This window comes from Notolepis coatsorum, assembly GCF_963971535.1.
Source record: "Notolepis coatsorum genome assembly, chromosome: 4".
Classification (NCBI taxonomy): Eukaryota; Metazoa; Chordata; class Actinopteri; order Aulopiformes; family Paralepididae; genus Notolepis; species Notolepis coatsorum.
In genome coordinates this window covers 92,223,856-92,244,818 of record NC_140168.1, presented here as the reverse complement: position 1 = coordinate 92,244,818, position 20,963 = coordinate 92,223,856, and the positions used below count along the sequence as shown (strand labels likewise).

The 20,963-nt window shown below is 41.6% G+C and overlaps 1 protein-coding gene across 1 annotated transcript; it reads right to left on the bottom strand.

Annotated features, from left to right (window-relative positions):
• Positions 1 to 4,622: 4,622 nt before the first annotated feature.
• LOC311227403 (cilia- and flagella-associated protein 20-like) lies at positions 4,623 to 20,275 on the bottom strand (the record flags this gene model as incomplete). Its single annotated transcript, XM_084313026.1, has 6 exons — positions 4,623 to 4,702; positions 7,143 to 7,253; positions 12,074 to 12,262; positions 13,033 to 13,144; positions 17,535 to 17,614; positions 20,192 to 20,275. 6 exons carry the CDS (start codon positions 20,273 to 20,275, stop codon positions 4,697 to 4,699), a joined length of 582 nt encoding a protein of 193 aa, XP_084169152.1. The 3' UTR covers positions 4,623 to 4,696.
• Positions 20,276 to 20,963: the final 688 nt, after the last annotated feature.

Genomic DNA, 20,963 nt, shown 5'->3' with positions numbered 1-20,963 from the left:
CGTCATCCAATAGTATTTGACAGGAAACTATTGTATGAGCTTCCTCCAGAAGTATACTGGAGCTGGGGACTATACAGTTATGCATACCATTGTAAATTGACTGTTATTTTGCCAAATTATATAATATAATAATTATTATTATTCAATTATTTTGTTGGCAAGTCTGAAAAGTAATGCAAAAGACTTGCCAACAAAATAATTGAAAAATAATTATTATTATATTATATAATTTGGCAAAATAACAGTCAATTTACAATGATAGACATGCATAACTCTATAGTCCCCAGCTCCAGTATACTTCTGGAGGAAGCTCATACAATAGTTTCATGTCAAGATACAATAGGATGACGTGATTAAACACAACAGGAAACCAAAGTGTGACCTTCAGGAAGTGTACTGGAGCTGGACTACAAAAATACATGTAGGCTATTGTAAATACACAATACATTGTTGTAATATATATACAACAAAATAATGTGATATTACAGTAATTTCTTACAATTTGATGTTGTGAAGTCACAATACATTGTTGTAATATATATACAACAAAATAATGTGATATTACAGTAATTTCTTACAATTTGATGTTGTGAAGTCACAATACATTGTTGTAATATATATACAACAAAATAATGTGATATTACAGTAATTTCTTACAATTTGATGTTGTGAAGTCACAATACATTGTTGTAATATATATACAACAAAATAATGTGATATTACAGTAATTTCTTACAATTTGATGTTGTGAAGTCACAATACATTGTTGTAATATATATACAACAGAATAATGTGATATCACAGTAATTTCTTACTGTTAGAAGTTGTGAAATTACAACAATGTATTGTACTACCATTACTGTGAAATTACAACACATTGCTGTGAAGCCATTCACAGTAAATTATTGTGAATCTTACTGTAAAAGTCATGCAAAATATTGCCAGTAATTTATTGTAATATCACAGTAATTTCTTACAGTATGAAGTTGTGAAATTACAACAATGTATTGTACTACCATTACTGTGAAATTACAACACATTGCTGTGAAGCCATTCACAGTAAATTATTGTGAATCTTACTGTAAAAGTCATGCAAAATATTGCCAGTAATTTATTGTAATATCACAGTAATTTCTTACAGTATGAAGTTGTGAAATTACAACAATGTATTGTACTACCATTACTGTGAAAGTACAACACATTGCTGTGAAGCCATTCACAGTAAATTATTGTGAATCTTACTGTAAAAGTCATGCAAAATATTGCCAGTAATTTATTGTAACTTTAGGGTGAAATTTTTTACAGTGTATGTATGTACAGTATATGTATATATATTATATGTATATATATGTGTATATATGTATATTTGTACTCCTGTTGGGGCTTCTTGGACCAGATCAATGTTTTATCTGGCTAAATAAATAAATAAATAAGAAACTGATGATTTGGTCCTGTTAACTTTGAATTTTCTAGGGACTGCCCATATCCCTCTCATGGACCTGGACCTCACTTTGAGAACCTCTAATGATTCTAGTTATTCAGTATTCATCTCTAATTAATCTAAAATTGCGTATTTCTGTGCTTAAAAAAAAAAAAAACGGGGGGGGGGGGTGACCCCCCCCTCCACCCCCCTGGGCTGAAGCCCCCAATGTTTTCTAACCCTAAAAACGCCCCTGTTGGTCATGCTGGTAGAGGAGGATCATCAGTATATAGAGGTTGGTCATGCTGACATGGTAGAGGAGGATCATCAGTATATAGAGAGGTTGGTCATGCTGACATGGTAGAGGAGGATCATCAGTATATAGAGGTTGGTCATGCTGACATGGTAGAGGAAGATCATCAGTATATAGAGGTGGGTCATGCTGACATGGTAGATGAGGATCATCATTATATAGTTACCTGTTACCTGTCAGAATCTTAAAATAGACACTTCAAGGATTAATAAAAAAAAACAGGTGGTGAAAAGAAATCCACCCTGTGCAGGTGGACCTATGTTTCCATCTATTCTAGACTATAGTGGCTGTTCTGTATAGTTTAATAGGAGCCTAATACTGCTCTTCTAATTTAAGGCTCACAATGACCTGTAACAATGAAATAGTATAGGCATATTATACATTTCCTGAATCCTTATGGTCCTGAGAGTGTTGTAGATTTTGTACTTTGTCTCCCTGTTGCTCCTAGATGACATAAGGCTATCATACCAAAATATCATCTACAGACATAGATCTTTGAAGAAAAAAAATAAAATAATACATTTTATTTGGAGGCGCCTTTCAAAACACCCAAGGTCACCTTACAGGGCATAAGAACAGAACAATCAGGATTAAAACAATGATCTTTACAAAAGTGTCAAGACAAACAATGTAAACGTATGAAATATAAAACAGTGGCACACAGGGTGCAGTTATAGTGAGTATGCCCAGTAAGCAAGGCAGTTAAAAGACAAGGTTAAGAAAAGAATAAGATAAACAACAAGAAGTATAAAAAACAGTGGTTAAAATAACAGACAAACAAACAGCAGGGGGTATTGGGCAGTATGCAAATAAAAAATAACATCAACAGATTGGAACGGCATTGACATGACCTTAATTAAACAAGTAATCATAACCATAGCAGACCCTTTAGTGCATATATGTAACCTCTCATTCAAACTGGGTGCCTTCCCCACCAAAATGAAAACCGCAAAAGTGATACCGATCTTCAAAGCAGGTGAGAAAAATATATTCACCAATTACAGGCCGGTTTCTCTCCTTTCCCAGTTCTCAAAGATAATGGAAAAATTATTTGCTGCACGATTGGACAGTTTAATTGATAAACACCCATTACTTATACAGTCAATATGGATTTAGATCGAATCCTTCAACGTCATTGGCACTAATGGACCTAGTAGAAGAACTGACAAGCATAATTGATAATAAGAAGTTTGCAATAGGGGTCTTCATAGATCTGAAGAAGGCGTTTGACACTATAAATCATGATATTCTGCTACTAAAATTGGAAAGGTATGGGATCAGAGTAGGGCTCAAATGGTTAAAAAGTTACTTAGAACAAAGACAACAGTTTGTGCAGTTGGGGGAGTACAGGTCCACTCAGTCAAACATAATCTGTGGTGTGCCGCAAGGGTCAATTCTGGGCCCGAAACTATTCATACTGTATATAAATGATATAGGTAATTCGTCAAAAGAATTAGCTGACGATACAAATGTCTTCTGTGAGGGAGAGAACCTCCAAATGCTGTTAAAAAAATTCGCAGCTGAGCTATCCAAACTGAAAGTGTGGTTTGATGCAAATAAATGATCATTAAATATATAAAAAAAACAAATTCATGATATTTGGTAAACGTGATATACAAGAAAACACACCGGTCGAACTAATGATTGATAGTAATAAACTGGAAAGGGTATTTGAGAATACATTTCTGGGTGTAATAATAGACCACAAACTCAACTGGAAACCTCAGGTCAAATATGTTAGGACTAAATTGGCACGGAGTGTTGGTGTTTTCCAATCCACTTTATTTATATGTGTTTTATGTAAGATAAGACACATTCTAAACCAAAAAACACTGTATACACTGTACTGTACACTCTTCCTACCACATATGAACTACTGTGCGGAGGTGTGGGGTAATACCTACAAAAGCACTCTACAGCCAATATACACCATGCCAAAAAAAAGCAATAAGAATAATCAACAATGTAGGATATTATGAACACACCAATAACTTATTTATAAAGCTACAAACATTGAAATGTATGGACCTAGTTGATTTAAAAACTGCCCTCATTGTATACAAAACCAGATACAAATCCCAGACAACATTCAAAAATGGTTCAGACAGGAAAGGAGAATACAACTTAAGAGGGAGAGGGAATCTTAAACAACCAATGGTACACACTACGCTGAAAAGCATGTGCATATCTGTTTGTGGATTGAAGTTGTGGAATATTTTACCTGAATACATCAAACTGAGTAAACATATGGCACAATTTAAAAAGCAGCTTAAAAAATACACATTAGAGAAATACAGAAATGAGTAATGAGGATAAACAAAGTAATGCTATATTGTGTTATGTAGTTCTGTAATGTATTCACTGCTGTCATGTGAATCAAGTTTTTTTTTCTTTTCGTACTATAAGTAAAAGTATATTCTATATTGTATTATACTAAATTATGTTATAACTAGTAAAATGAATGGAAGAACAAATAAGCTTAGCTTCCCTCTACTCCTTTTTTGGACATGTCTGCTAACTAAATACATTGCACTTGACTTTTTGTTTATAATTCCTTTTTTTAATGTTTTTTTAATTGTTTAAAATTTTTTTTTTAATGTTGTTATGATTGTTCTGTTTGACGGAGCTAGATACCGTGATTTGTTTGAAGGAATATGAATAATACATGTTCAAAAATAAACGTTTTCATTAATTCATTCAATCATTCATTCATTCATTCAATCATTCATTCATTCATTCATTCATTCATTCATTCATTCATTCATTCATTCATTCATTCATTCATAGTGAATATGCGAGTTTGAACAGATGGGTTTTCAATTACAAAATGATATGTAAGTTTAGTCACCCTGAGTGGCACCGATATCTGGTCTGGCCCATGGACTATAACAGAACAACAACATTTAAACATGAATGAATCTTCCTCTTCGACACAGAAATGTCTGGAATGGTGGTGGGAGGGGCTACTGCTGCAGGAAGACACACACACACACACACACACACACACACGCACACACACACACACAAAGAGAGTGATTAGAGCAGCATCAGTGTTTCCTCTATGTTCATTCAACACTGAAGCTGTTAAGCTTATTCACATTAACAGTAAGTGAAAATAGCTAAATAAACTAAATAAAAGTGAACTGCAATATTCCTCTTTGACGTTATAACTGTATTTGACTGTATTTAGTTTCCAGTACCCATGGCATGCAGGACTACATGGACGTTTTGTCTGTACATCTATGAAGTAACTATTCTATATGTGGACATGTCTCTCTATGAAGTAACTATATGTGAAGCTGTAAAGGAATGTGGATCACTACCCACTTTCAAAACCACTCTCAAGGCACACCTACGGGAGACTGCAATTCAAAACTGGCCCCTGTAAATGTCCTAACCCAACCCCCTCCAATGTACAGTCATTTACCTAGTATGGTTTTGTCAATAGTCCAATGTACACTTTTGCTTGTTTGTAGTGTCCCCCCCCCCCCCCCCCCTCAATGTACAGTTTTGCTTGTTTATACAGTGTTTCTCCCCCCCCCCCCCAACCACCTCCAATGTAAATTACCCAGTATGGTTGACAATATCCCAATGTACCCAACCCCCCCCACACAACCCCACCCAACCTCCTCCAATGTACAGTTTCTACGTCAAATGTATATACTCCCTTTTCTTGACTCCTTCTGTATCACAATTCACAAACAGTACTGTATTTGCAAATCTGGTATGTCATAAATGTATAGATGTAGCAGTACTGAATATCTGTATGTCATGTATGTCATATGTCCTGATGAATTGAAAATGGGGGACCCTGATGTAAACAAGACGAAAGTCTTTCTCTGGTCTGCATCCCCTTAACAATTGTGTGTATTGCGCTGTACTGTATTGTACCCATTCTGCAATCTGTTAATAAAGTTTTCAATCAATCAATCAATCAATCAACATGTCTCTCTATGAAGTAACTATATGTGAACATGTCTCTCTATGAAGTAACTATATGTGGACATGTCTCTCTATGAAGTAACTCTATCTGTGAACATGTCTCTATGAAGTAACTCTATCTGTGAACATGTCTCTATGAAGTAACTCTATCTGTGAACATGTCTCTCTATGAAGTAACTATCTGTGAACATGTCTCTATGAAGTAACTCTTCTATCTGTGAACATGTCTCTCTATGAAGTAACTCTATCTGTGAACATGTCTCTATGAAGTAACTATCTGTGAACATGTCTCTCTATGAAGTAACTCTATCTGTGAACATGTCTCTCTATGAAGTAACTCTATCTGTGAACATGTCTCTCTATGAAGTAACTATCTGTGAACATGTCTCTATGAAGTAACTCTTCTATCTGTGAACATGTCTCTATGAAGTAACTCTATCTGTGAACATGTCTCTATGAAGTAACTCTATCTGTGAACATGTCTCTATGAAGTAACTCTATCTGTGAACATCTCTATGAAGTAACTATCTGTGAACATGTCTCTATGAAGTAACTCTATCTGTGAACATGTCTCTCTATGAAGTAACTCTATCTGTGAACATGTCTCTATGAAGTAACTCTATCTGTGAACATGTCTCTATGAAGTAACTCTTCTATCTGTGAACATGTGTCTCTATGAAGTAACTATCTGTTTTTTTTATTTTTTATTTTTTTTAATTTACACATATAAAAATAATTACATATATAATACAATATAACCCACAAGGGATGTGTAGGAGAATTGCCTAAAAACCCTCAAGGGGCTTGCATGTGGCATTCCCCAGGAAGCAAAATTACATTATATCAAGATAAAATATAAACACTGAGTATACCTAACTTATGGAATAGAGGCTGAGAAGAATGACTTCGTTGAACACAGCTGATTCATTTTAGAGCTCGTTTCTGCAGACGGTATATGGGCTCAAGTTTGGTCTGATGAGTACTACCCCAAACTAAATTACAGTAATTGATATATGGGTAAACCATAGAGTAATATAATATTGTGGCAACCTCGGTGTTCAGCAAGTGACGTGTTTTTCCAAGAATACCAATACTCTCTATATCTGAACATCTGTCTGATTGATTGAAAACTTTATTAACAGATCGCAGAATACAGTACAGCTCAATACAAACAATTGTTAAGGGGATGCAGACCAGAGAAAGACTTTCGTCTTGTTTACATCAGGGTCCCCTATTTTCAATTCATCAAGACATTTGACATACAAGATATACAAATATACAGTACTGTTTATTTACAGACAGTGTTTCTAAAAGAGAATATATACATTTGAGGGGGAAGAAACTGTACATTGGAGGGTGTGTGTGCGTGTGTTTGTGTGTGTATGTGTGTGTGTGTATCTGTGTGCGTGTGTTTGTGTGTATGTATGTATGTGTGTGTATGTGTATGTGTGTGTGTGTGTATCCCACCTTGGTCTTGCTCTGGACTGGCAGGTAGAGTTTGAACTCAGCAGGAAGCTCGTCTTCTGAATACAACCGGTCTGAGAAATACACTCTCCTGATGCGACAGTTGGCATGGATCTGTGGGAGACATAGAGAGTGAGGGAGAGAGAGAGACACACACACACACACACACACACACACACACACACACACACACACACACACACACACACACACACACACACACACACACACACACACACACACACACACACACACACACACACACACACACACACACACACACACACACACACACACACACACACACACACACACACACACACACACACCCCCCCCCCCCCCCCCCCCCCAACATTCCATCTCCCCTTCACAAAATGGGAACAGGCCTTGGCTTTATCTCCAAATGCCGTATCCTGGGAACAAATTTGCACCAACACATTCACAATGACTAACAACACTAACCTTCAATTAATCCAATATATGGTGTTACACAGAGTACATATCACACAGCACAGGATGTATCAAATGGGATTTGCAAGCACAGACAGATGTATGCTCCCATTGCACCCTCAACACCCCAGACAACTATTTCCATGCCACCTGGCTCTGCCCACTTGTTCAAGACTTCTGGAATTCCGTCATCAATACACTATCCCGGGTCATGAGCTGCAGCATTCCTCTCTCCCCCTCCCTCTGTCTACTTGGGGATACTACTGCTATCAAGTTATTAGTCCAGAACACCAAACCCCTGCTCGTTTCCCTAGCTGTTGCCAAGAAAACGATCCTCTTAAACTGGAAGACAAGAAAGAATTTGAATACTGGGCAATGGTTGGGCCTTCTCTCAAATTACATATCACGAAGATGAATGGGAATCACTATGTGAGTCTGCACTATGTTTTTCATATAACACTCGACATAAACTTATGCAATTTAACATTCTCCATAGAACCTATTTTACGCCGGAAAGACTTCACAGGATGAATGATGCTATCTCTGACCTTTGCCCTAGGTGCTCAACGGAAACAGGTAGCCTGCTCCACATGTTCTGGGAATGTAACAAACTGAGACCTTACTGGGGCTCAATTTGGGAGATTCTCGAAGAGGTCACAGGGTTTGAGATCCCATGTACACCTAAATTAGCATTGAGATCCCATGTACACCTAAATTATATTATTATTATGAAAAATAGTGACATTTCATTGCCCTCTCGGAGGGGGGGAACTCAGACTAGACATTGACAAACAAATTACAACTAAGGGCAATGAAGGACAACAACGAAGGGGGGGGGGGGGCAGAGAGGGGAGTAAGTAAAGTAGGGGGTGAGGAGGGGGATTGAGAGAACGGTGGGTTATGGAGTGGATGGCTCACAGGTCAATCTCCTGTGATTAGGAGCCTAGATTATCCACAAGCAATTCCCAGATGTTATTAAATTGTGAGACTTCGATGTGATCCACGGTTGAGATTGTTTCCTGTGATATGTAATTTTTTTTAAACAATATGTTTATTGGTATTTTCTTTTTTTTTCAGTTTTACAGCATCAGTTCAACAGTTCAACAACCATACAAAAGGAAATGCTGCCAACTGCCCCCCCCTCCCCCCTCCCCGAGTTACAGAAAAATAGATACAAAATAAACCACCCCCCCCCCCTGAAAGAAAAAGAAAAAATCAATATAAACAAAAAACAAAAAATCCTCTAGGCCAGACCCCCCCTCCCCTCCCCCAGACTAGGACCTCAACAAATTCAGTTTTTTCTTTTTTACACATTTTGAGAATTTTGTAAACCCAGTTACACCCGTCTAACAGGTGCCCATACTTCTACACCAAACAAATAAATATCTAACGTTACATCTTGTCTCTTCAAAGAGCAACTAATAACATTTACAGTATCATTCATTGCAATATATACCCATCAGAAAGACAAAAGGGAGCTTCAATAATAGCCTACATCGTCAACCTACTATCTGTTCTAAGTATTGCCTAAACCCAGCCCAGCATTTATCAAAGAGATGTGGTTTTTTCTTAACACTTTGCGTGCCACTCACGAGATTTCTCGGGTTTTTAATAGTAGCGTTGCTAGCCACTCACGAGATTTCTCGGATATTTTTTTTTTGCGATCTGAAAAATTATTGCAGCCGAGCTGCGCCGGTGATCACTGTGGAAAAAAGCGCCCCCTGTCGTCTCCCAGATGACATAAGTGATTTTGGAATGGACTCAATGAAAATGAAGGGGGAAAAAATCCGGTACTCCACATTTTCCAGTTCACTGATCCAGCCGGGGTTACCACAGTTCATTCTGGAGCCTCAGATCCCCGCTGATCATGGAGTTCTACAGTATCGCGTTGGATCCATACACTTATTGATTTTTTCGAATGGTGATCAGGAATTGGAATATACCAGTTGGATACCATCTGATGTCAGGTAAGGACTCTATGTTATCAGTGGTAGGATAATCAGAGTAAGTTTGATGAAGTTATAAGCTGTTTTGTGAAATGTCTTCTTTCGGTTTCACTGTAAAAGTCTGTGAGGAAATCAACGGAGCGATTATCAGTGCGCGGCCGTAATGTGCTTGCGTGCACGTATAATATTGATCATCTAGCGTTTATTTGAAAACGATTCATAAAAAGGCAGACGAATATCAACGTTGTGGAATATTCCACTAAAAGACGATTTTCATAGAATGCTCCAGAATGAGCTGTTTTTTATATCAAAACGGGGGCTTTTCTAACTGCTCTGAAACGGAAACGACGCGATAAAAAAACAATCTGCCTTCACAGCACTGACTGGAAAATAGTCTTTGATAATGCGATGGGCAGATTAGACACATAGCCATAATTTAAAACATAGATTAGGCGATATTAACGTTAACATTGGCGCCGATGGTGGCATTCAAGCGGTAAAACGGAAAACCAGGCGTGGCGCTCAAAGTGTTAAGATTGAACATTATTTTCTCTGATGCCATGTACGAAGAGATTTCACTAAGCCACATAGACATGGGGGGGGGTTCAGCACTTTTCCACAGCATGGCAATACACTTGTTCCCTGCAATCATGGCCAATTTAATGATCCGCACCTTGCCTCTCTTATCTGGAGAAATGTCAGACATTTTACTACACTTTTTATTTAATTTAGCACTGTAAATAGTTAAAACGTATAATAAATAATAAAGTTGTCCCCCGAAGAGGGGGGGTGGATGGAGTGCCCTCAAAAAAGGGCCGGGAAAAAAGCAAAACATTTTTTTTATTTTTTTTTAAATACTTACAAGTTCTGTACGACAGGGAAGGGCACAACTCTCATCAGCTGAGTAAAAATGTTCATCAAAGTGTTGAGTGCTATAGTGTAGGTTAGTATATTAGTGCATGACATAAGGTTAGTTAGGGGTAGATTTTTTTTTCTTTCAGATAATGGTTGAAGAAGTGCGTCTTTAGTCGACGGCGAAAGATTGGACGGGTTTTGGCTGTCCTAACTGTGGTGGGCAGTTCGTTCCACCATTGTGGGGCAAGGACCGAGAAAAGGCGGCATCTCCTTGATGACCCTCCCGGAGCTCGGATAGGAGTGGGTCTGACTGTATGTACAGTATGTGTGCGCGTTAGGGATGGGTACCGAACTCTGTATTTTTAAGGGTATCGACCGAATTACGTCGGTACTACAGAGTATCGATTCACGTTAGATCAATCAGTACCACATTTCGATACCTAGAAATAATCAGAATAATCAGAATTCCAATGACGAGCAATTGTCATTTCCTAATAGACACAGACCAGCGCAAGCAATGTCCAATGTGTCTAACATGCTTTGCATCCTTGCCATGTCCACATTAGCCGCTAAGCTAACTAGCGTTAGCCGCTAACTAAGCTAAGCTAACTAGAGTGACTCCACGACACCAGTTCCATTAGTGAGGAAAGGGGGGTTGGGTGTTATATTGACGAGGCTTGACAACCGAGGTTCAGATATTGACATTAATTGGCTGTTCATTTATATATATATATATATATATATATCGCTTCATGCATCGCGCTCCATACAACTCAGTGTGTTGTTGACTTCCTAGTGACATCACTCGAGTCAACTACGGCATCCAATAGGCTCAAACTCAAACCTAATACATCACAGTGGTGGTGGCTGAGCCTCACTCCCTCTCGCTCTCTCTCTACATTCAATGATTTAAAGTAGCCAAACGTTACACTATAAATACTAATTGGATAGTTCATGATATAAACATTTAATTTCATTATCTGAAATATTCTAAAATCATTAAGTCTGCTATGAGCCATTCTCCCTTTGTGTGTGTGTGTGTGTGTGTGTGTGTGTGTGTGTGTGTGTGTGCGCACGTCCCATCTCTTGTCTTTAGAAAGACCAGATGAGGTCAGAGGAGTTTGATAGTATTTACTGAGGATGGCCAGATAATGTTGATATTTAAACTTAAAAAATTATAATACATAATAAATGTATACATGATCATGCAACATAAAAAAATCATTGTAGGAACGGTTTGGGAGAAGGAGGTAGGGAGGGGTTTTAGTTTGTGTGGTGTGATAACAATGTTTAAATTGAGAAGTTTAGAATTTAGTTTAACAACAGAAATAAAAATGTTCTTATAATGAAAGTACTGGAAAAAGGTACCGTCGGGTACCGGTATCGATTCCCAGGTACCAGTACCGGTTAAATGTGAACGGTACCCAACCCTAGTGTGTGTGTGTGTGTGAGTGTATCTATGTATGTGTGTGTGTGTGTGTGTATGTATGTGTGTTTATGTATGTACATGTATGTAGTATATACGTGTGTTTATGTATGTATATGTATGTAGTATATATACGTGTGTGTGTGTGTGTGTGTGTGTGTGTGTGTGTGTCTGTGTGTGTGTGTGTGTGTGTGTGTGTGTGTGTGTGTGTGTGTGTGTGTGTGTGTGTGTGTGTGTGTGTGTGTGTGTGTTCTGACCTGTACTCGTAGCGTCTCTATGTAGTTGGTACCGTAGGCTCGCCTGGTTAAGTCCGACAGGTTAAATTGGATGTGGTTCCAGCTGTCAGTCAGACGTATCGGCATGGTGCAGGTGAATGGGTTCACGCGGGTCATGGACTGGTAGTTCGACGTGCGGAACCGACGACGTATGTTCTTGTCGTCCAGAACCTACAGTGAGAGAGGGAGACCGAGAAGAGAGAGAGACAGAGAGAGGGAGATGGAAAAGAGAGATAGAGAGAGCGAGACAAGAGAGAGAGAGACAAGAGAGAGGGAGATGGAGAAGAGAGAGAGAGACAGAGAGAGGGAGACGGAGAAGAGAGACAGAGAGAGAGGGAGATGGAGAAGAGAGAGAGACACAGAGAGAAAGAGAGACAGGCATAATTGGTCTACATCATAACTAAGGCTAAGAATCGATAAATCGGGACCAAATTATCGATAAATATCGATATTTTTATTAGTATACACATTCTTTATAAATAAAAACATGTAAACAACAAATTTGTGTTTATTTTGCAGCAATTCTTTGTCGTTGCCGCCATCTTTAGTGTTACAGATTTCCCCATTCAAAACTACCACAGTGATCCTTCTCATTTTATAGTCGGTGGTCTCTGGATGTGATGGAGGAGTGCAATTCAACTGAATTTACATGAAATGGGGATGTTTGAACTAAAACATGCCACAAGGCCTAGTATTTTAGTATAGTATAATTTTTTTTAATATATTATATATACAATATATATATATATTTTTTTACACATGCAAAAAAAGCGATAAATGATCGATTTCACGCAGTTATTGATAAGTGGTCTCAGCCTTAATCATAACCAGTTAACATCATAACGGTATACATCATAAGCCGTTAACATCATAACCGGTATACATCATAACGTGATGAAAAGGTTGATAAAAGAGAAACACGTTTTCTCTGCGTTTCTCACCTGGACTTCAAACGTGAAGTACTTCTTCAGATTCTTGACTATCATGACCAAATAAGGCAGTTTAATTCCCAACGTCTTCTTCGGGTCCGCCGGACACGTGATATATGTAGTACTGAAGAGAGGAGGAGAGAGGAGGAGGAAGAGAAGGGAGGAGAGAGGAGGAGAGAAGAGAGGAGAGGAGGAAGAGAGGAGAGAGAGGAAGAGAGAGGAAGAGAGAAGATAGAGGAGAGAAGAGAGAGGAAGAAGAGAGGAGAGAGGAGAGAGAGGAGGAAGAGAGAGGAAGAGAGAAGAGAGAGGAGGAAGAGAAGGGAGGAGATAGCAGGAGAGAAGAGAGAGGAGGAAGAGAGAGGAGGAGAGAAGAGAGAGGAAGAAGAGAGGAGAGAGAGGAGGAAGAGGAGAGAGAGGAGAAGAAGAGGAGGAAGATAGAAGAGAGGAGAGGAGGAAGAGAGAGGAGAGAAGAGGAGAGGAGGAAGAGAGGAGGAAGAGAGAGGATGAGGGAAGAGAGAGGATGAGAGAAGAGAGAGGAGGAGAGAAGAGAGGAGAGGGGGAAGAGAGAGGAGAGAGGAGAGAGGAGGAGGAGATGGAGAGGATGAAGAGAAGGGAGGAGGATGAGAGAAGAGAGGAGAGGAGGAAGAGAGGAGGAGAGAAGAGAGAGGAGGAGATGGAGAGGATGAAGAGAAGAGAGGAGGATGAGAGAAGAGAGGAGAAGGGAGGAGGGAGGAGAGGAGAAGAAGAGAGGAGAGGAAGAGTGTTAATGTTGTAGGATAATGTTGCCGTTATTGATTTAATATTCTGTCAATATGTAACGTTTGTTATTCCGTTTCTGATGCTGTTCAGAGAAGTGTTTACCATACAGTACAGCAGCGGCTACACATATTCATGTTGAATTGGCTCCTCAAGCGTAATACAGGACACCCTGGTAATACAGGACACCCTGGTAATACAGGACACCCTGGTAATACACAAGACACCCTGGTAATACAGGACACCCTGGTAATACAGGACACCCTGGTAATACAGGACACCCTGGTAATACAGGACACCCTGGTAATATAGTAGGACACCCTGGTAATACAGGAGGACACCCTGGTAATACAGTACTGTACACCCTGGTAATACAGGACACCCTGGTAATACAGGAGGACACCCTGGTAATACAGGACACCCTGGTAATACAGGACACCCTGGTAATACAGTACTGTACACCCTGGTAATACAGGACACCCTGGTAATACAGGAGGACACCCTGGTAATACAGGACACCCTGGTAATACAGGACACCCTGGTAATACAGTACTGTACACCCTGGTAATACAGGACACCCTGGTAATACAGGACACCCTGGTAATACAGTACTGTACACCCTGGTAATACAGGACACCCTGGTAATACAGGACACCCTGGTAATACAGTACTGTACACCCTGGGAACATTTGGGGAAGGTTTAGCGCTTAAGGTAGGGCCCACATACACACACTGCACTGTAAACACACTATACATATATATATATTATTATTATACTGCTTTACTTGCTTAGTACTATTTTTACTTATTATTACTTACATATAACTAGGGTTGGGTACCGTTCACATATGAACTGGTACCGGTACCCGGCGGTACCTTTTTTTCTGTACTTTCATTATAACAAAAAGATTTCTGTTGTAAAACTAAATTAAAGTCTAAACTTCTCAATTTAAACATTGTTATCACACCACACAAACTAAAACCCCTCCCTACCTCCCTCTGGCTCCCTCCACCACAAAGACCTACCTAACATTGGCTCCCTCCACCTCAAGGACCTACCTAACATTGGCTCCCTCCACCTCAAGGACCTACCTAACATTGGCTCCCTCCACCTCAAGGACCTACCTAACATTGGCTCCCTCCACCTCAAGGACCTACCTAACATTGGCTCCCTCCACCACAAAGACCTACCTAACATTGTGTGAGGATTGACCCATTGCCGCCACACGCTTCAAGGTGTACTGTGAGGATTGGCCCGTTGCCGCCACACGCTTCAAGGTCAAGTACAAATTGCCGTCACGCACCTGTTGTTTGTTGTAATCAGGTCTCCAGAGCCCTTCATATACTCAGGGCTTTCTGTCAGTCGTTGTCGGGTCGTTTTGGAGTTGCTACCTATTTTTCCCCGTGCTGTTTCCTCGCCTTTTTCTCTCAGGACGTCTGGTGGAACCGCTGTTGCTTGCTTGCCATTTCGTTGGACCCCTGCCTCGTAGACCGCTTTGCGCCTTGGTGAGTTTTTGGAACGTTCTTTTTGTGGAGGCTGTTTTTGTGTGTTTAGTAAACACTGAAGAGGAGCCAATTGTTGTTATCACGGACTCAGCTAAGTTAACACTGAAGAGGAACAGCTTGTTGTTATCACGGACTCAGCAAGGACAGTACTGGACTACCTGTAATTCCGTTTGCTCGCCTAGTAAAATTTTCTCTCTCTCTGTTCCCGAGTTGGATCGAGGAGAAGCTGCAGAGCAGCAGAGGCAGAGGTGCACGCCACATTGCCTCTCCGCCCAGAAAAATTGCTGCAGAGCCGCAGACAACTCTGCCAAGAACTTTCTCCCCTTGTGTTTTTGTTGTTATTTCGCTCATTCCTGTTTCAGAAATAAATACGCCCTAGTCTTTGGCTAACTCTGAACTACCTGTCTGTGCCGTGCTGTTGGGGTCGGTTTCAAACCATAACATTACGACCCGACCATGACGACCCCAGCCGACACAGACAGAGTTAGGGCAGCGTTGGCGGTCCAGATCGAATTGACCAACGACCACAGCCTACAGTTAGGTGCGGCTGCTGTGCAGGACCTCCGGGCCCAGGTCCAGCTTATTCTGGATGCCCTTGACACTCTGGCCACCCAGCAGACTACCCAGGGTAATCAGCAGGCTGTTATTCTGCACCAGCTACAGGCTCTCAGTGCAGCATTTGACACCCTGCTTTTAACCCCACCTGTCTCAGGAGTCTCAGCCAGATCACCACCCGCAGCCGCGGCAGACCCCGCGCCTCCCGACCTCGCACCTCGGGAGCCCCGTCTCTCTGAACCACGTTTGTTCGAGGGTAACTTCGAGGATTGTGCCACATTCATCATGCAATGTGAGTTGGTTTTCCTTCATCAACCCAGCCGATTTTCGTCAGAGGGAGCCCGAGTAGCTTACATAACTAACCTGCTCACAGGCCGAGCAGCACAGTGGGTCACTGCTTCCTGGTCTATGAGGGCCGATTTTTGTTTCTCCTACCCAGACTTCGTGGCAGAGCTCCGAAGGGTTTTCCACCACCCAGCTCGTGGCCAGGACCCGGGAGCTCGGCTGGGCACCTTCCGGCAGGGCAGTGGCAGTGTCACCGACTACGCGCTGGAGTTCAGACTGGCCGCAACCGAGAGCGGTTGGAATGATCGGGCGCTTCATCTCACCTTCCTGAAGGGGCTCAACGACACTGTAAGGGACCAGCTCGCGACCCAAGAGGAGCCCGATTCTCTCGAGGGCCTAATCAGCCTCGCTATCTGCATCGACGGACGCCTCCGGGAGAGAAGGCGTGAGAGAGCACGACTGGGACCCCCAGACGTTCCCCAGACCCCCCGTCCTCGTGACCGTTCTGCTGACCGTCCTACCCCCTCCGTGACTGGTGGTTTTTTTCCCTCCCGAGCTGTGACCGAGGTGGAACCCATGCAGGTGGGACGCACCCGCCTTAGCCCGGCCGAACGAGAGTCCAGGCTCTGGTCCGGTCTTTGTCTCTACTGCGCCCGGGATGGACACCGTATCTCCAATTGCCCTACCCGGCCAAGAGGACCAGGCTCGCCAGGACCCCGGGAGATCCTGGTGAGCCGTTTTTTCCTGTTCCCACACCCGTGCACCACCTAACCGTCTGACGAGCGTCACCCTAGCCTGGGCGGACCAGCGGGCGACGGTGGGTGCACTCATTGACTCTGGTGCTGATGGGAGTTTCCTGGACGTTGAGTTTGCCACCCGGGCCAACATTCCACTTGAGGACCTCGAGAGGCCCTTGGAGGTTTTCGCGCTGGATCATCACCGCCTGGCTGACATCACTCAATGCACCTGTCCTGTCCTCCTCACCGTTGCTGGTAACCACGTTGAGAGGCTCCAGTTTTTTATTACCAGATCCCCTCTTGTCCCAGTAGTCCTGGGTCGGCCCTGGCTCGCGCTGCATGAGCCCCACATCGCCTGGTCCTCCGGCACCATCAGGGGGTGGAGCTCCTCCTGTCATGCCCAGTGTCTTCAGGCGGCGTCCAGTCCTTCGCCCCGGGGTTCCCCTTGTGTCCCTGTCTCCAGCCTCAAGGACCTACCTAACATTGGCTCCCTCCACCACAAATACCTACCTAACATTGGCTCCCTCCACCTCAAGGACCTACCTAACATTGGCTCCCTCCACCACAAAGACCTACCTAACATTGGCTCCCTCCACCACAAAGACCTACCTAACATTGGCTCCCTCCACCACAAAGACCTACCTAACATTGGCTCCCTCCACCACAAAGACCTACCTAACATTGGTTCCCTCCACCTCAAGGACCAGGGATTGGATCTCGTTGTCTGTGATTCTCTTGATGTGCCCGTTGCTCACCTGCAGACAAACAGCAAAATGATGGAGGGGACAGAAAAGACAACTTAACTTTAATATACAACCAAGGCACCAGAGTCATCAATGTCGTCTTGCTCCTCCTGGATGGTAACGGGCAGCAAGGCACCGGAGGTGGAGAAGAGGTCAGCACCACTGTCATCATTGTTGCGATACAAGAGACAAGCACACTCCAGATCTCCTGGCTAACAATGTGGGAATGCGTAGCTATACTCTTGTCCCTGGACAAGACAGCGCAGTGATTACAGTCATCTGAGTCATCGGAGTCCAAAGCTGTCAAGGCATGGGACTCACCTAGGCCCACCAGGCAGTGGAGATGGAGATCACTGGGGTTCAGGACCGGTGGTGCATCTATGGGAAGAAGCACCGTTGGTCCTGAAAAGAGCTGTCGGGACTAGGGGTGCCAGCAATCGGAATCGGCCGATAGTCTATGACAGTGGTTCCCAAACTTTTTGTTTATGCGGACCACTAATTGTTATCAAAAAATGTCACGGACCACCTCGTATGCAAACAGTAAAAATAAATCAAACGTATATATAAAGTAAAGACCGGAGATGGGATGCACTAACGCATGCACAAACGTTTACGCTTATAGCAGACTTAATGATTTTAGAATAGTTCAGCTAATGAAGTTAAATCAACCATCCAGTTGGTTGTATAGTGTAATTTGGCTAGGGAGAGAGAGAGAGAGAGAGACTGGAAACTGATAACAGGCGTGTTCGAGATTGATTTCGCAGTATATATTGTCGGATCTATGGGTAACCATACTGTATATTTGCATATCGTATATGTCACGAAGGTAACAGTACTATATACCTGTATGTCATGTATTTCCCTATGTCATAAATGTCATGTCATGTATGTTGTAAATAAATGTCACTATGAATTGAAAATGGGGGACCCTGATGTAAACAAGACAAACATCTTTCTCTGGTCTGCATCCCCTTAACAATTGTGTGTATTGAGCTGTACTGTACTGTACTGTACTTATTCTGCAATGTGTTAATTAAAGTTTTCAATCAATCAAGGGTCCCCCATTTTCAATACTTTTTTTATATACTACAGCAGTACCATGGTAAAATTAGTTTCAACATTAACACATTGATTGCCACGCAGTATGCCCATCATTATACCCAGTCTGCCACCGCTGTAAGCCTATGGAGATGTTTACCTTCTTTGCAGGGCTATAACTATAACGATTATCTATCGTTCCGGATGTGGGAACGTTATATTTTTTCATTCATACATTAATGGTGTTAACGGTGTTAATACCGTCGAGAATATAAGTATGTTTTTAAGCTTTTCTGCTGTAATTCCAAAAACGCTATAGGCCCTGACGCATATGATAGATTATCGATTGGCGTTTCTTTCCTATACACGCTATATTAAAAATTCAAATGTATATGATCGGTATACATTATGCTTCATCATGCGTGAAGGAAAGGGGGGGTCGTTTATAATTCCTTGATCGTCAGTAACAGCTTTATTTAGTATGGGTTGATATATTGATCAGACTGATTGCAAACAAATAAATGGACAATCGGGCTGAAAATAACATTAGTGTCCTCTTACCGTTCACCGATGAGACTGGAGGAAAAAGATCCCAATTATTTGACGACGATCTCCTAGATCCATTTCCGGTTTGTATGGCGCAATAAACGCCGAAATCATATCGATTATTGCGTTTGAAAGCGATCCAAATGCACTCGAGTGTTTGTCTGGATCCACGTAACAATATATCTCTGGCGGAGGAATTTCCTCGATGCACCAATCGCCACTTCCGGTTTGGCGTGAGTGTAACTCGCCGGACCATCCACCAGGCGGCGGTATTGAGGCGTTGCAATCTCAGACAGGGTGCCGCTGCAGTCCGGAGGGAGGCTGGATGAATTATGAATGCCATGGTGAAAAAATTAAATATTTATGCCAAAAACGATTTACGCCGTTGTTGGCGTTCAACACATGGCGGGCAATAACGACTTAGGCCGTTTATGGCACAATGTGTTAAGAGTTATATTTTCGCTCTAATGGATGGTGGCCATCTTGGATTTCTGGGTCAAACTGATGTCAGAATCGGAATCCTCATGGTTGACTTGCATAAAAAGTGTATTCATACATGATTCTATGTGCTGTGGTTCAAAAGTACATTTTTCAAGATGGGGCCAGCAGGTATTTTGGATTTGACCCTCTGATTAAAAAAAAAGGGACACATTTTTATAAAAGGTCCATAGAAGTAAAATCAATCATCAAAACATCAGAATTAACATCAGAATTATCTTGAATTATCTTATTCCACAGATAATTTTGCTTATTTTTTTCTTGATTTTGGTCAGTTTAATCTTGTTTTAAGAAAATGTTAATCTTGTTTTCTTAAAACAAGATTAAATTGACGAAAATCAGAAAAAAGATCTGCCAGTAGAATAAGATAATTCAAGTTAAGCAACCCCCACAGCCCAAATGAAATGATAAAAAAAAAGAATATATATATTTTTTTAATAGTCTAATTCAGCAGCAGCGCAGCGCCCCACGCGGGATCAATAAAGTTGTCTGAATCTGAATCGTTACCTTCTTGTCCCATATCTGCAGCGGTTTGCTGCCGATGCTGTATAGAATTGATAAGAAGCCACTCTGGAAGGTGTTTTTGAACATCTTGTCTTGTGTGTCAATGTACAACACAAGTTTAGATTTTGGTCGCTCAGCTGTTGCTAGCACAACTCCTACGTCATGTGCTTTGTCGTTGCTAGGAAACAGAAAAGTCGCACAGAGCTGTCACTACATGTAGCGTGGGCAAGTGGGGTTGTTCCCGGAGAGCTCACTCTCGGCCGTGGTTTCTCAGTGTATAATGTATGGTGCTCTCCCTCAACATGCGAGTAGGGTGAGACAACACCATCCAAATAATACCCTACTTTATACTATATTATTGTCATTCGTTTAATGTAAAGTCAGTCCTACATTGGCACTGCTTTAACGTTGCATTTACCCATAATCCATTGCTGTATTAGACCCATGTCACCCATGCCAGTATAACTTTTGTAAAGTAATGAAGAGCAAATGTAAGGTTAATCAATACACAATGAAACAATATCTTTATCTATATCACATGTCAAAACTACTTTAACACTTTAACTGCCAGAAGACGAGTTTAGGCGTCCTTCCCCGCTATGCTCAAGTTGCCGAAGACGCCGTAACTCGTCTTTGATATCAATATTTCAAAAATCTGTGATCGGATTCATATTTCCCATCCGCTGGCCTGAGACCCACCAAAAAGCCCCACTGAACCCTCTAGCGGTTCAAGAGCGCCATCTGGTGGCCGATCGGCGCAATCGCCAAACAGGAA